This window comes from Pecten maximus, chromosome 6 (assembly GCF_902652985.1).
Source record: "Pecten maximus chromosome 6, xPecMax1.1, whole genome shotgun sequence".
Taxonomy (NCBI): Eukaryota; Metazoa; Mollusca; class Bivalvia; order Pectinida; family Pectinidae; genus Pecten; species Pecten maximus.
Window position 1 is genome coordinate 23,891,166 of NC_047020.1, and position 16,969 is coordinate 23,908,134.

General features: G+C 34.1%; 1 protein-coding gene across 2 annotated transcripts in view; it reads left to right on the top strand.

Moving 5' to 3' along the window:
- Nucleotides 1-16,969, top strand: part of LOC117329300 (kelch-like protein 5) — an 83,704-nt gene that overhangs the window by 16,092 nt on the left and 50,643 nt on the right. The window contains exons 1-2 of one of the 2 annotated variants that reach the window (XM_033887187.1): nt 12,467-12,609; nt 14,021-14,065. In XM_033887187.1, the coding sequence (XP_033743078.1) occupies nt 12,566-12,609; nt 14,021-14,065 (89 nt within the window). In that variant the 5' untranslated portion in view covers nt 12,467-12,565. Of the gene's footprint in view, nt 1-12,466; nt 12,610-14,020; nt 14,066-16,969 lie in introns of those variants that run through there. The other variant, XM_033887186.1, reaches the window with a different exon arrangement.

Consider the following 16,969-nt stretch of genomic DNA (forward strand, 5'->3'; position numbering starts at 1 on the left):
GGGGATTTTAAGGAAACTGGGGCCTGATCAAAGTCAATGTCTATATTCACCAACTTTGAAGGGAAATGAAATGCATGTCAAGTTATCATGTAGATATATGATATAGCCATCAGTAAGTCTGCATTGTCAAAAACTTTCAAAAATGAATCAAATAATTGTATGTATGTTTGCAGTAATAATTTTCGATTTCAACCTAGATTATTGTGAATGTTAAAAATAATGTGGTGTTATAATTTTCCTTTGTTTTAAGTTTAGTATTTAATCGTAGCTACAACACAAAACAACTATAACTGATGTTTACAACCCTACAGCTTGAATGTCTCAGTAATAGAAGAGTTATCTCCCTTGAACCATACATTTTGTCTTGATCACAGTGTTAAAGAATTGTCGGGGAAACAACTTTAAAGGTAACTTCTACAGCAGTATTCCACTACAATAGCTATAGTTGGTAGGGGTACACAGGACTAACATATTCTATTATTGGTATCAGAACTTTTCCCAGACCTATAATTACTCTTCATTCTGCAGGACCATCTCCCATATTCATCTAATTTAATCGATTCTTATCGCTCTTTATTCTTGAATTATTTAACAGCTGACAGTTCCTGCCTCTTCTGTATTGCATCTGAATTCATAATCAACCCTGTTAAATAATTAGATATGCAGTCAAACCTCGTTATCCTGAAGTGGACAGTAGTGTCATGAAAAAACTTTCAGATAATTGATATATCACTACATGTATTATTGTTACTCCGACATAGGCAAGGTCTTTGAGTAATCAGGGTTTGAGATAACAATGTGAATATTTCTAAAATGTCCATGACATGCTATCACTTATTGAATGTTTAATGGATGTGAAGGATTGTATGTATGGTGCATCATCATCTACCCTTAATTGACAGTGATGCTGAATAATTTATACCTCATGTTGATGACATGTTTTAATTACAACATTATGTGATGTACTAAACTCATAACTGCCTTCTATTGAACCTATTCTAATAATAAGTGAAGTCCCTGTGGTTGAGCCCATTTCAGAAGCCAAAAATGTTTAACAATAGATGTGAACATTTTTTTTTTTCATGAAAACGATTTTCAATATTTTTTTATACCTTTTATAAAGTTTCAAAATGCAATTCAATTTTTTTTTCTTGTTATCGATTTCATTTAGCTACATGGTACATGTGTACACAATATTGATGTATTCTAATCAGATTATGGACAAGAAGGATTAAATTAGAAAATCTTATTCTAGGATTTCTTTGTCTGTGTATAGATACACAATCCGAGAGAAAACTCGTCCTTCCCAGTTACTGGTAGTTTATAGAAACACAATCCGAGAGAAAACTCGTCCTTCCCAGATACTGTTAGTTTATAGAAACTGGAGAATTCCTCGGCTAATCAAACAGAATCAGGGCAGGTTTATGGAAACCAGGACACTCAAATTTAGTGATCCTTTCCTTCGTAATTTCACTACCACAAAAACACTTGGTCATGTGAAGGAAAGTGGCATTGATCAATTTAGAGTTGTGAGTAAAACGGTAGCTTAGCCAATGTAATTAATGAAGCTCCACAGTAGTAGTTGGCTAATATGGGATACATTACCACAGGCCAACACTATTTATAGCAGTGTAGGGATACTATGTGTACTGTACCACTTTGTTTATGTTTAAACCATAACACTGTGAATGTTTAATGATTGCTATGATATGTCGGTACTGTATTTTTCTAATTAAAGTTTCAAACTCTGGGGAGATCTCCTCAAACCATGCAGCAGAAAAAAAATAATTTCTGTAAAAAAAAAAACTAATAAAAAAAATAGGGTTCTAATTGCCTTCCTGTCTGTATGAGGGTTCATGAAATCTGACCGTACTCTTGGGCTTCTAGATTTTAATTTGTTGCTTGTTGATTATCTCCCCTAGTTTGGGGATCAGACATATTATAGAGACCAAAATCATGAAGGCCAATTTCATTTATAATTTTGATATTCTTCAGAGACAGGGAGCCAATCTAGTATGACATTGTTCCATTGTAATATAACTTTGTCATTGTTTATATTAAACAATCAAGGTCCGATAGTAACACTTACAAACAAATTAAACCATTTACAATCCAGGTACAATAACAGCACCTACAGATAAAACCATTTACAATCCAGGTACAATAGCAACACCTACAGATAAAACCATTTACAATCCAGGTACAATAACAGCACCTACAGATAAAACCATTTAAAAACCGGGTAAAAACAGCACCTACAGAAAAAACCCCTTTTAAAATCAAGGAAAATAAAAACACCTACGAAAAAAACCTTTTAAATAAAAGGTACCAAGAAACACCTTTAAAAAAAGATGGCGTGGTAATTTTCCCATTTAAATAAAGAGAGGTTCTGGGGTATTTCCCAGTTATGATAAAAAAAAAATTTGTCTGGGGTAATTTTACCATTAAAGATGAAGAGATGGTCTGGGTTTTAATTTTATCAGGTAAGAGAGGTGTTCGGGTATTTTTTACCTTAAGATAAGAGAGGTTCTGTGGTAATTTTCCCAGGAAAGTAAAAGGGGTTCTGTGGTTTTTACCGGGAAAGAAAAGGATGGCTGTGGTTTTTTTCCCAGTTAAGATAAAGAGAGGTGTTGTGGTTTTTTTATAGGTAAAGAAGAGAGTGTTGTGGTTTTTTTTACCTTTAAGATAAAAGAGGTCTGGGTTTATTTTTGGTAGATGAAGAAATGTGTCTGTGGTATATTTTACCAGTTAAGATGAAGAGATGTGTCTGTGGTATATTTTACCAGGTAAGATAAAGAGAGGTGTCTGTGGTATATTTTACCAGTTAAGATGAAGAGAGGTGTCTGTGGTATATTTTACCAGGTAAGATAAAGAGATGTGTCTGTGGTATATTTTACCAGTTAAGATAAAGAGAGGTGTCTGTGGTATATTTTACCAGTTAAGATAAAGAGATGTGTCTGTGGTATATTTTACCAGTTAAGATGAAGAGAGGTGTCTGTGGTATATTTTATCAGGTAAGATGAAGAGATGTGTTTGTGGTATATTTTACCAGGTAAGATGAAGAGAGGTGTCTGTGGTATATTTTACCAGTTAAGATAAAGAGATGTGTCTGTGGTATATTTTATCAGGTAAGATGAAGAGATGTGTCTGTGGTATATTTTACCAGGTAAGATGAAGAGAGGTGTCTGTGGTATATTTTACCAGTTAAGATAAAGAGATGTGTCTGTGGTATATTTTATCAGGTAAGATGAAGAGATGTGTCTGTGGTATATTTTACCAGGTAAGATGAAGAGATGTGTCTGTGGTATATTTTACCAGTTAAGATAAAGAGATGTGTCTGTGGTATATTTTATCAGGTAAGATGAAGAGATGTGTCTGTGGTATATTTTACCAGGTAAGATAAAGAGATGTGTCTGTGGTATATTTTATTAGGTAAGATAAAGAGAGGTGTCTGTGGTATATTTTACCAGGTAAGATAAAGAGATGTGTCTGTGGTATATTTTACCAGGTAAGATGAAGAGATGTGTCTGTGGTATATTTTACCAGTTAAGATAAAGAGATGTGTCTGTGGTATATTTTACCAGTTAAGATAAAGAGAGGTGTCTGTGGTATTTTTTATTAGGTAAGATAAAGAGAGGTGTCTGTGGTATATTTTACCAGGTAAGATAAAGAGATGTGTCTGTGGTATATTTTACCAGGTAAGATAAAGATATGTGTCTGTGGTATATTTTACCAGTTAAGATAAAGAGATGTGTCTGTGGTATATTTTACCAGTTAAGATAAAGAGAGGTGTCTGTGGTATTTTTTACCAGTTAAGATGAAGAGATGTGTCTGTGGTATATTTTATTAGGTAAGATAAAGAGAGGTGTCTGTGGTATATTTTACCAGTTAAGATAAAGAGAGGTGTCTGTGGTATATTTTACCAGTTAAGATGAAGAGATATGCGTTACTAATGAACAAGCTGATTAAAGTTTCCTACAGTACACTATAAGCATTATCTGTAGTGCTGTATTAATTAACTAAAGGATCATAAATTATTCTAGAAAAGATTGTGGCTGTATAAAACAGGCATTAGGACTAATACTGGAGCATTAGACTAATGAATGTTACATCATCACATATCAACGTGTGTGTAATTCTACAATAGCATTTTACATGACTGAATGAATTTATTATGATTAAAACAGTAAAAACGACTGGCCTAGATAGGAACACACCAATTATACAGAGAAAATAATTAGGTAAAAGTTCTATGGAGGAAGACATGTTCTCTGAAAGTATTTTTCATTTTTAAGATTTTGAGGTGAACAATTCTTACCTCATAAGAACAAGCCACCTCAAATTAGTAAAGTTATAGAATCTACAATATTTACCTGAAAAGAATATTGTCTAGTTTTTTGGTAAACGACTCTCAAGGTGAATAAATGAATTTAAAAAATACCATACATTGTTTTATTTTCACTGTCATAATTGTAATTAAGGAGATATTGATTTTCTGTCAACTCATTATCATTGTACTGATAATAAACTCATTATTATCATACTGATAATAAACATTTACTGATTTTCAAAATACCAAAATCGCATTTCTCATAAAATATTCATGGTAAAAAAAGGGTTTTATTCAATTTAAAGCTCACCTGATCAGCTGATGAGCTTTTGGCATAGTTTGGTGTCCGTCATCTGATCTGTGTCATCTGTCAACACTTCCTTTAATCACTACTGGTCCTGAATGCCTGAACTGATTTTGATGAAATTAATTGTCTGATGCATTATCCAGCAAAGGAGATCAAATTTGCAATGTTGTATAAACAGAGGGTGTGGCTCCCCAGAATGGAGGGGCGGGACTCTGCAAATAGAGGTCAATCTGATTGAATGGATTTTGATGTATTTGTTCTGGAGCATTATTGAGCGAAGAAAGGGGCGTGGCCAAAAAGGGAAAAAAGAGATAAATCCTTTAATTTACTACAACTGAATGGATTTTGATGAAATCTGGTCTGAACACTTGGGCCCAATAACGGAACTAGAGGTAAATCCTTTAAATTGTCACTAGCCCTGAACAATTGAATGAATTTTGATAAAATTTGGTCTTGACCATTATTTGGCAAATGAGATTCAAGACTGTATAAATGAAAAGTGGATTCCCTGAAAAAAGAGTGACACAGTATAGAGGAAACATGCAAATTCTTAAAAATCCTTCATCTTCTTTTTGAATGACAGGATTTGGTCAACATTTGGTTTGAACCATTTTTGGAAGAGGCAGCTCAAAAAGTATGAAAATATTTTTAAAATTTAATAAGTTAAATGAGAATATTTTGCAATGATTACGAAATATCCAGGTGAACGATGCAGGCCATCTGGGTCTCTTGTTTTCATTACACATAATATAGTTATATCAATTAAAACAGAAGATGCCTTTAACTTGATCATTTAACATCAAATATAAGAAGCTACCAATTAGCTTTGCTAGATCTTACACATACAACAGAGAGAGATGTGTATTGGTGTATGGAGCAGAAGACAAGATAGCATCAGAGTTTTGCTGACAAGGAAAATGCTTCAATGCTTCAGGAGTCGACAAGACTGACCTCTGTTAACACAGGGAAAGCTTGTAGCAGGTGTAGGTAGGTAATGATAGGTGTATAGCCCTGCACAAAGCTAGGTCGGGTCAAGTACCCATATACCTATACAGTAGGCACATGTTATTGGAATCAACATTCTCTGTATTTATCTAGCCCAGTCCCACATCCAGTAGCACTACAGAGGCAGGGAGTGCTCTCTATCTCTGCTCCTCTCCAAAACATTTCATCATGCTGGTACCGTGAGAAATTGATTTTCAAATGTAGTTTTTTCCTTCCTGTGTCAGCAAAATACCTTTAACATGGGAATTTATTTCTTGTTTTGATTCCAAAGTGTTGGACAGTTTACAAAATCAAGCTTTTTCAAAACAAGATGATGATTGATTTGTGTGTACGTAAGGTAAGTGATGATATGTAAATAGGTCCATGTTAACTTATCGTGAAATCTAAAACTAGTTGTCTCAGTGTAGTTATTTCAATATCAACTTTTTGCGATATGTTTGAAAAATAACAGCCAACTGCAGTCTTACAGTTGTTGTGTTAAAGTTAAAAAAAAACCCATTATGTACTTAAGTTTTGTCCTGATAAAAGGTAATTTGTAGTTTTTTAGACTTCAGTGTTTGACTGAACTGGGTAATATGACCCATGTATGTAAAACATTATCATCAGAATAATCTAGAAAAAACAGAAGAATAACCACAGATTCAGTTACTAACCATAGGTAATCTGTCTGTTGAGTTATATTGCTACAGTATATACAGTAAAACCTTGATTATGTCCCTTGTGTGTATACAGTAAAACCTTGATTATGTCCCTTGTGTGTATACAGTAAAACCTTGATTATGTCCCTTGTGTGTATACAGTAAAACCTTGATTATGTCCCTTGTGTGTATACAGTAAAACCTTGATTATGACCCTTGTGTGTATACAGTAAAACCTTGATTATGTCCCTTGTGTGTATACAGTAAACCTTGATTTTGTCCCTTGTGTGTATACAGTAAAACCTTGATTATGTCCCTTGTGCGTATACAGTAAACCTTGATTATGTCCCTTGTGTGTATACAGTAAACCCTTGATTATGTCCCTTGTGTGTATACAGTAAAACCTTGATTATGTCCCTTGTGTGTATACAGTTAAACCTTCATTATGTCCCTTGTGTGTATACAGTAAACCCTTGAGTATGTCCCTTGAGTGTATACAGTAAACCTTGATTATGTCCCTTGTGTGTATACAGTAAAACCTTGATTATGTCCCTTGTGTATATACAGTAAACCTTGATTTTGTCCCTTGTGTGTTTACAGTAAAACCTTGATTATTTCCCATGTCTGTGAACAGTAAAACCTTGATTATGTCCCTTGTGTGTATACAGTAAAACCTTGATTATGTCCCTTGTGAATATACAGTTAAACCTAGATTATTTCCCTTGTCTGTGAACAGTAAAACCTTGATTTTGTCCCTTGTCTGTATACAGTAAACCCTTGATTATGTCCCTTGTCTGTATACAGTTAACCCTTGATTATGTCCCGTGTCTGTATACAGTTAACCCTTGATTATTTCCCTTGTCTGTGAACAGTAAACCCTTGATTATGTCCCGTGTCTGTATACAGTAAACCCTTGATTATGACCCTTGTGTGTATACAGTAAAACCTTGATTATGTCCCTTGTGTGTATACAGTAAACCTTGATTTTGTCCCTTGTGTGTATACAGTAAAACCTTGATTATGTCCCTTGTGTGTATACAGTAAAACCTTGATTATGTCCCTTGTGTGTATACAGTTAAACCTTCATTATGTCCCTTGTGTGTATACAGTAAACCCTTGAGTATGTCCCTTGAGTGTATACAGTAAACCTTGATTATGTCCCTTGTGTGTATACAGTAAAACCTTGATTATGTCCCTTGTGTATATACAGTAAACCTTGATTTTGTCCCTTGTGTGTTTACAGTAAAACCTTGATTATTTCCCATGTCTGTGAACAGTAAAACCTTGATTATGTCCCTTGTGTGTATACAGTAAAACCTTGATTATGTCCCTTGTGAATATACAGTTAAACCTAGATTATTTCCCTTGTCTGTGAACAGTAAAACCTTGATTTTGTCCCTTGTCTGTATACAGTAAACCCTTGATTATGTCCCTTGTCTGTATACAGTTAACCCTTGATTATGTCCCGTGTCTGTATACAGTTAACCCTTGATTATTTCCCTTGTCTGTGAACAGTAAACCCTTGATTATGTCCCGTGTCTGTATACAGTAAACCCTTGATTATGTCCCTTGTCTGTATACAGTTAACCCTTGATTATGTCCTGTGTCTGTATACAGTTAACCCTCGATTATGTCCCTTGTGTATATACAGTAAAACATTGATTATTTCCCTTGTCTGTGAACAGTAAAACCTTGATTTTGTCCCTTGTGTGTTTACAGTAAAACCTTGATTATGTCCCTTGTCTGTGAACAGTAAAACCTTGATTTTGTCCCTTGTGTGTTTACAGTAAAACCTTGATTATGTCCCTTGTCTGTGAACAGTAAAACCTTGATTATGTCCCTTGTCTGTGAACAGTAAAACCTTGATTATGTCCCTTGTGTATATACAGCTAAACCTTGATTGTGTCCCTTGTCTGTATACAGTAAAACCTTGATATACTATATCATAAATGTGTCTATACCTACACAATGAAATAGAAGCTAGTTTATGGGGAACTATAAATATCCTGATAAACACCTTGTCAGGAATCTGTCTGAAGATCTCCTTTGCGATTGCTGAATTATTCTGTGTGCCAAAATCTTAGGGAAGTGTTGATCTTTATCTGATAATCTGTAATGTTGCTGAAATGTGGTGCCAGGTAGATTAAGAAGATTAAAATATATTTCTGGTGCTGAAAACAAATCTGATACTGCATGCACAGCTCCGTCCCTAGACTCATTAACGAGACTACAATGTAAAAATAAAGTGCCCTGAATTATTTGATTCTATTGTATATACAAATCAAAGTGTTTAGACTAATGAGGATCTACAGTACACAAACCACATTACATTGTACACACATAGTATAATTACAGCCTTAAGAGAATTAAAAAAGATTGTGTGTAATAAACAAGAATTAAAGGATTTCACATAAAACAAAACCCAAAGAGAACAGTATTGAGAATATACAATATATATAAATTTTCAAATGTTGTATTGTTTGTGAATCTTTTATCATTATTAGATATTTTGGCAAGATCTTACATATGTATTCAATCTGTTCATAAAGATGTTTACTAGCAGAAAGAGAAATACCAGGTATACAAAAGCAGTTTTTTAAATAGATGTGTGACTCTATTATAGAGGTCATCATACCTTGTAACAGTCATATATCCAGGTAGTCCTTATAGACAGGTCACCATGCTAGCAGTATCTTCCTGTGTTCCATATAGGCAGGTCATTATACTACAGTCATATATCCAGGTGGTCCTTATACACAGGTCACCATACCAACAGTATCTTTATGTGTTCTTTACAAACAGGTCCTCACATTATAGTCATATATCCAGGTGGTCCTTATACACAGGTCACCATACCAACAGTATCTTTATGTGTTCTTTACAAACAGGTCATCACATTATAGTCATGCATATACCATGCAGGTGTATCCAGGTGGTCCTTATAGATAGTTCATTATACTACAGTCATGTCTCCAGGTGGTCCTTATACACAGGTCACAAAACCTACAGGTCATATCTTCATGATGTCCTTTTACACAGGTCATCTTATAAGGGACTGAGATATATACTGGTTGTATTCTGGTTGTATAGTTGTATTCTGACTTCAGGGTGGCCTTGTATATATATATGTGTGTCATCGTCAGGTGTTCCTTTTAGACAGGTAATATTTTAACAGATCTTCCTCGTATGTCTCTATTCTGTGTTTAAGTGGAATATATGAAAGAAAACAAATGGGTATGCTATACTTACTCTGAGTTTTGATTGTTAAGTGGTTGATATTCTGGACTTCAACCACTGAAGTCATCATAACTTCTTTTTTTTAAAAACATGTTTTTCTCTTTTCCACCCAACTCAAATAATGTTGGTACATTATAAAATGGTGTGGGTTTGATTATTGCAAACCAGAATAACAGAACTCTTACACACCTCCTCCAGCATGTAAATCAAATTTTAAAGGAGCACTTGGTTACAGGGAGGGTGGTCTGAAATCTGTTATTGATGTCCAACAGTAATCATGATGAACACATAGGAATGACCAATACTTCAAAATGGTCATTTGTGGATGTTGATACATAGACTAATGACCAATGAGGTGCTTGTTACTGGCCAGAGTGGTTTTCATAATAACACACTGACCGATTGATAGCAAGGTTGGACTGGTCAATAATACATGTATATACTGATTCCCCTAAGCCTTCGATTCATCTCTATCAGATGATATTAGACCAAAAAGCTCTGGTAAGCCTGGGAAATCTCTGGATGTTTATGGAAATCCTAAACAAGTTCTGTATGTTCTGTTTTTAATCTACCAGCAAGAGAAATGAACTGATGATCAATTTCTATCAGAGAAATACAGGTCTCCATGGAAACAGATATGACCAATTTACAACAAATGCCCAATAGAGACTAATTTCCATGCTGGTCTTGCCACTAGCATAGTGGTGTGTATATAGTGTATTGATGGTTTATAGGAACCTGCTCAGCTCCATTTACTTTCTGGAAATTCTTGTGGAAAATGGATTTGTCTCCTACAATATATAATACAGATGCATTTAAATCCAATAAAGTTTATACCATAAAACCAGAAAATCTGCTGATATATATTGTAAGTTTTGTCCATTGATTCATGAAAATTGATTCCATAACAAAAATATAATCTTTTCTTTGAATTGGATGTTAAATCAAAATCTTGATTGATGTAGAAAAGTCTGCTGATATATGTGGATGTGTATTTCTGAAACAATTGTTCTAAATTCTAAATCATTTCCTTGTAGTTGCTTGTTGGGGCTAGCAGAGAGGGGATGGTTACTTTACAGAGATTTAACATAATGTTTAATTAAGGAAGAAATATTTTCCATGTGCTAGGAAACCATGTCATGTTTATTTATCATCTGAATCATCCTGTTTGATATCAAACCAATCAGATCATGACAGAAAAAAACTGTATCTTGGACAAATGTGAACAAATTTCTGATAACCGATTCTCTGACATGTTGTGTAAATCTAGAAGAGCCATGTATTTTAATCCTTGGGAGTAAACCCAAACGTCTATCAAACGAAAACAATCTGAATCGTGGCCCACCTGTACCTCTCCTGTGAGGATTCAGCCTAAAATTAATTGTGACAAGATTGCTTGTATATAAACTTGTTTCTGGCACATCAACTTTGTTCCAATAAATACAATCAAGAGCGCTCTTAGTGTTTGAGTCATCCTGTAAAACATTTAATTAGATTCTGTAAAACGACAGCATGGGTGGTCCACTGGCTCCTCTGTTTCTTACCTGGCACATAAAAAATACAGGAAAAGGTAAAGGGTTGGGGTAGGAGGAGGTGGTAGGGGCAGCACAGAGGTTAAGGTTTACAGGGGGTATTAAGTCAATCAGAGCCACAGTGAGAAATCTGTTTAGAGAAAAATCAGGTAAGATATACAACTCCGACATCACATCAATTTCTGTACACATTCTCTGAAGAGAGCTTGTTTAGATTCTGGGTTAGTCGATGGTGCCACACAACTGAATCTAATTGCTTCCTCCTAGACTTTGTGTTAACTTTATTCTCTTTCATTTGGTTTCAATTCAATTTGTTTAAATTATTCTCTTTCAATTTGTTTCAATTTATTTACCAGTGTACCTGACACAGTTATACAGCAGAATGTAATAAAACTACTTTTCGAGGTACATATCTCCTGATTACAGCCGTGTACATGTAATTTTAAGTTTCCCCGATAAGAAGTAAATTGAAAAGTAAAATTACCAATATAATGTCTTTTTAATAATTACCGGTACTGTACATCCTGTGTTTTGTGTTATTATTCTGTACTGCGAATAAAGGGTGATCAGATTTCATGCTGAATGTCAAAAATACGCCTTCAAAACAGCTAGCTGGGTATATATTATTTTTTCCCTTCTTTTTTTTCTTGCATTTTTTTAGTTACGGTAATTCCTTCATATTTTAGACAAATTTCAGTTTTCAAGAGTTTATTAGATATTAGAAGACCAGCTCCCCACAACGACATAGAAATTTGTCTATACCACTGAGTAAATTAAGTATTTTCTAGATTTCTAGTAAATAACATGATTAGATTAAATTTTAACACTATTTTAGAAACTGCCCTACTGGAGGCCAATAAACAAACTATTATCTATGCCAGTGACCTATTTGCTATCGCAAGTATGTGAACCTTTAAAAAACAGAACAAAACGTTGTACTATGAATAACAATATATATTTTATATCATACTTTCTGTTTTCTTTTCCAAATTCACATAATATAATATACATTGTACATCTTACTCACAAATGAACAATTGTATATTAAGACAATATCAACATGCATTGTGTTCAACTTCAATATGTATATGTATATGTACACAACCTCATGCATAACTCTCTGATATGATAAAACCAACATTGTTATACCAGAGACATATATATGTGTGTCTCTGGTTATACATTGTACACAATGTACATACATTGTATATTTATACAATTTCTTTGTATGGAGAATATCATTATTTTATATAATTATGTTTCGGGTACCTTCAATTTAATTGTTTATTCATTTTCTGAGTAAGGATTATTATGGAATTTAAAACTACCCGCGTTAATACTAAAATTCACCTAGTCAAATCTAGTGTGTACCGAGTCCGGGGCCTGGTAAAGGGGCCTAGCTTTGTTTACAGCACAATGGAGAATACACCACTTCCGGAAGGAAGTGCACAGTTTTAAAGTTTATAAGTAGAGTTTAAATAGGAATAATTGGCCATGCCATGATGACAATATAACAATGGATGCACACGAATTGCTACCTTTACCAGACGACCACCACAGGTATGTAAATATATCGTCCCACAAAAATGTCTGGGTCGTTATCAACGCCAACTTTTGGGGTTTACAACTCCGAGTTCTACTGTTTGGTTCTCCTGACATGCTTGCCCAGCTGTTCTCTACCGTTTGTCTATACATGGGATTTATTTATACATTTGATAAATAGGCCGATGTGTGTTGTGAACTGACTTTCATAAAATATAGATAGAAGGGTGAACATCTGTCGACCGCGATACCAGACGATACGTTTATACCCATCAATCGACATTTCATGGACGTTATCTAGCAGGGACACTAGATATCCAGTAAAGATACAATATTAAAACAAATCTTAAAAATCAAAACAATATGCAACAAAATAGACGTAAATATATTTAATGGCACTCATTAATCTTTATTTTAGCAATAAACACGGTCTGGAAAGACAAATTTACGAATACACATTAATGGTGAGCATATGGCAGTGTATGGATTCTCATCAAATTATAATCCTCTAGAACCTTTCACAGCGATTAACTACCTCATGCACAACTCCCTCAGTTCAATGACAGTGTTCTTTATATGTCTATTGTCAACTACCAGTATAATTTTAATTACTGGTTTTCTAAGTCGGTATATTATCTGAATGGTATACCAAGAATCACATTGAGAACTAAATTGAGTATTCTGTTATCCACCAGAAAAAGACATTACATTTCAACACTTCTCTTGTGTTTTGTTTATTTGATCACTTATTGATGGATTATCTGTTAAAGAAAAAAAGCAAAATGGGAAAGCCCCAAAATACTATAAATTTGAATGTACATGTTAAGTCTTGTGTTAAATTAGATATAAGTTTTAAATTGTACGCTTGATGCACATTGCGAAGTTATATACAGCAACCCACATTTTAGAGCAACAATATATATGGTGATAAGGACAAGCTCCAATTATATATATTGCCTACAAGTCACAGCAGGCTGCTTGTACATGTGCTATTATATATGTATCTTAAGCTTGTGAACAGAATGTCCGTTTTAACTTACAAATGAGACTCATATACTTAGTCATTTAATGTTATTTAAAAAAAAAAAAAAAATTCATCATACATACAGTACATGCATATGTGATAAAAGAAATTTAACTTTAATCATTTCACAACGTATTATATGGAACTGGTTTTATCTACTTATAACCACTGTTGTGGATGTGGATACGCACAGGTGTGGCAAGTGAATTCTCCTGATCATGTAGAAAACCCCTGTGGTTACTGTAATGCTGCACACGTTGAAATGGACAGAAATGGAATAACCTGAGCCTGTTTGTCAGTGATACAATGTAATTAATAATTAATTAGGGTAGTGATAACTAATTAGTTCCAACTTTAGTTCCAACTTTCTTGCCATCATGACATATTTTCTTTATATGTTTACAGGTTGTATGCACCAGAAAACCACACAACGCGAGAAGGAGAACCCAGGTAAGCCGATTATTACAACAGGGTTCAAGGGGAGATAATTCTTATTTATGTGATGTTCATAATTGCCCCACAACACAAATTTTAAAATCATACTTACAGGACTAAAATCAATGAGAAATTTGTTCACAGCAGAGAGTTATATTGTAAGATAGACAATGTGAGAAAGTTGAGGAAAAAGGCCAAAATTGTGTTGAATAGGTTTTGTATCATTATAAGGGTTTCGTATTGTTTTAAGGGTTTTGTATTATTTTAAGGGTTTTGTATTGTTTAATGCGTCCTTTAATTAGAACACAGCTATATATATGGTCAGTTAAGTATGGGTGTTAGATAGGAACGAGTGGTACAGGCTACAGGATTAATTTAATGGGTAGGGATCGATGTATAGTTTCAAGTATCACGATACAAATCAAGAATAGACGAGGCATCAATGCACCACTCTGCGATCTATTGCATCCATTGTTACACCACTAATCAACATATAGTTTTTGTTTAGAAAAATCCATAGAGCTAAAGGAAGTTAAAGATAAATTACAAGCATATAACTACAAATATTTCCTTAATATTCATTATATAAGGAGGTAAAATGTAAATCATATGATAGAAAACTGCATTTAATTACTAAATATGCAATTTGTAATTATCATAATAAACAGCATTATCTTCCTGATAATGGTAGAAATACAGTTATAGGGCTTTATAATTCCTTAATTAAAATTCACAAGATAAAACCAGCACTAGACAGTTACCTATATACATGTACTTGATTATAGCTACACAAACAGCAGACCAGCTGATTTAATGGTGTGTACAGAGTAGGAAAAGATCTACACTGAATGCTGTGTTTGTGAATGGTCCCAAAACGATGTGAAAAACACTTTGTGGTGTAGACAAGGAGAGCAGTTTGTTAACAGTTTTTGTTGCATTTTATAGCCTTTGAAATTCTCCCTGCAATGCAAGAAGCAAGTGTTTTTGAACATTCAACCAGGGCAAAATGGAATGTTTTGATTGAGTTGATGTGGAGTGTCGATATGAACTCTAGTTTATATAGAGCTAAACGTGTGTTGTGTTCTGTACACACGTGTGCAGAATTTCCACTGGAGCCAGCTTAGATTTGTAAGTGGTATATATGGATAGCTATATGGGAACTGCATTTATGTGTAATGGAATTAGGTGTGAAACATATGTAAAACTGCATCATATAGTGTTTTGTCCTTCTGGGTGTCTTCATGATTTTTGTGGTGCAAGCTGGGATTAAAATTCATAATTGTCTGCATGATGCAAGTGGTTAGAAGGGGCAATGCACTTATTTATTAATTACTGGTAATTAATTTAAGTCGCCTACAGAAAGATAAAGATACAGAAATATAAAATGTTGGTCAGCAAAGACACGCTAGATCAAATTATGTGTCGACCCTTTGTTGACAAGACATAATTTGATAAGAGACAAGCTTGTTTTCAGGTTTATTTGGAGTTTTAATTAGAGTTATGCACCCTTAGTTTATATTTACATATTCTCTACGTATACTGATGTAGTGAAATTGGAGAAGGTTAATTGTATTTTGAAATGAAGTGGTGGTCATGATTGGTTAAACAAATACATGTACCTATCATAACTGTTTGTATGCACATTATCACATTTATGCTTATATCAACTTTTCTGATGTTTTTCACTAAAATATAACTTTTTCTGATTTGACCAATCAGAAAACTGCTTACAAACGACAATGGGGAAAATTAAAATTTGCATATAGCTCTAGCTCTGTCATGTTATATGACGTCATAATGCAAGATAGAATACATAACGTCACGATTTGGTGTCCATTTAATTTGTGAGCCTTTGACAGCTAGGGGACCGCAATGAATTCTGGCAGAGATTGCTATGTGTATATGTTTTTCTATAAAATGTAATAAACAGAATATCTAACAGTATCTTCAGTAATACCAAATATATTTCACTTGTGTGGCTAAAGTTTGATATTTTTCATTCCATGCACTCGTGAAAAATATCAAATATTAGCCACACTCGTGAAATATATTTGGTATTACTGAAGACACTGTTAGATTCTTCTACATATACCTTTTTTGCAATTAATTTGTTACAAAATTATTCCCTTCAGAGTATAGATGCTGTCGGGTATACACAATTTGCAATTGCAGCATATGGATTGGAATCGGCCAAAAAGTATTCTAAGAGGAGTAGCAAACTGAACGTTAATTCATTTTATGCTGTATGAATGTAAAGATAACAGTAATGAAAAAAGAAAAAAGTTCATGGTTATGTGAGATGATGGCATCACAGATGGATTTGACATTTATTCACATCCACTTCTACCATGATGGAAGCCCGAGGCAAGCTTCCAGTTACATTAGAGCTGTTATCAGAATCTCGGCCTTCAAATTTTGTTTGTGTAAACTTTGTCTAAGGTTATGTACTCAAAGAAGCATTGGTTCTCACCATGTCTTTCAACCACAGCCTCCTGTAGGCCTGACCTTCCAACCACAGCCTCCTATGTAGGCCTGACCTTCCTCATTCCTCCTCATCATTGGTGAAATACAACATGGTGACTGCATTGCTTCTACAATATGTACATAAGTGATAAGATATCTTTAATGCCAATCCTCTTTAAACAATGGTGGGACTTGAAAGCTTGTTACAGAAAGCTAGGATTATTTGAAAAAAAAAAAAAAAAAATGATTTGAAGCATCTGCATCAGAAAGGATAAAGGTGGAGAAAGGCAGCCTCTTTTGTCCCTCCTGTACAAAGGCTTTGTGAAATAATGGTGTGAAATAATGGGTTCTGTTTTCTTCCTTTCCCTCAAGCCCCATCCCCATATTATTTTGGAGTTGAGATGAGATGAGATAGGGTCAAGTTTTTTATTTAGACATTATTTAGTTCTAATTGAT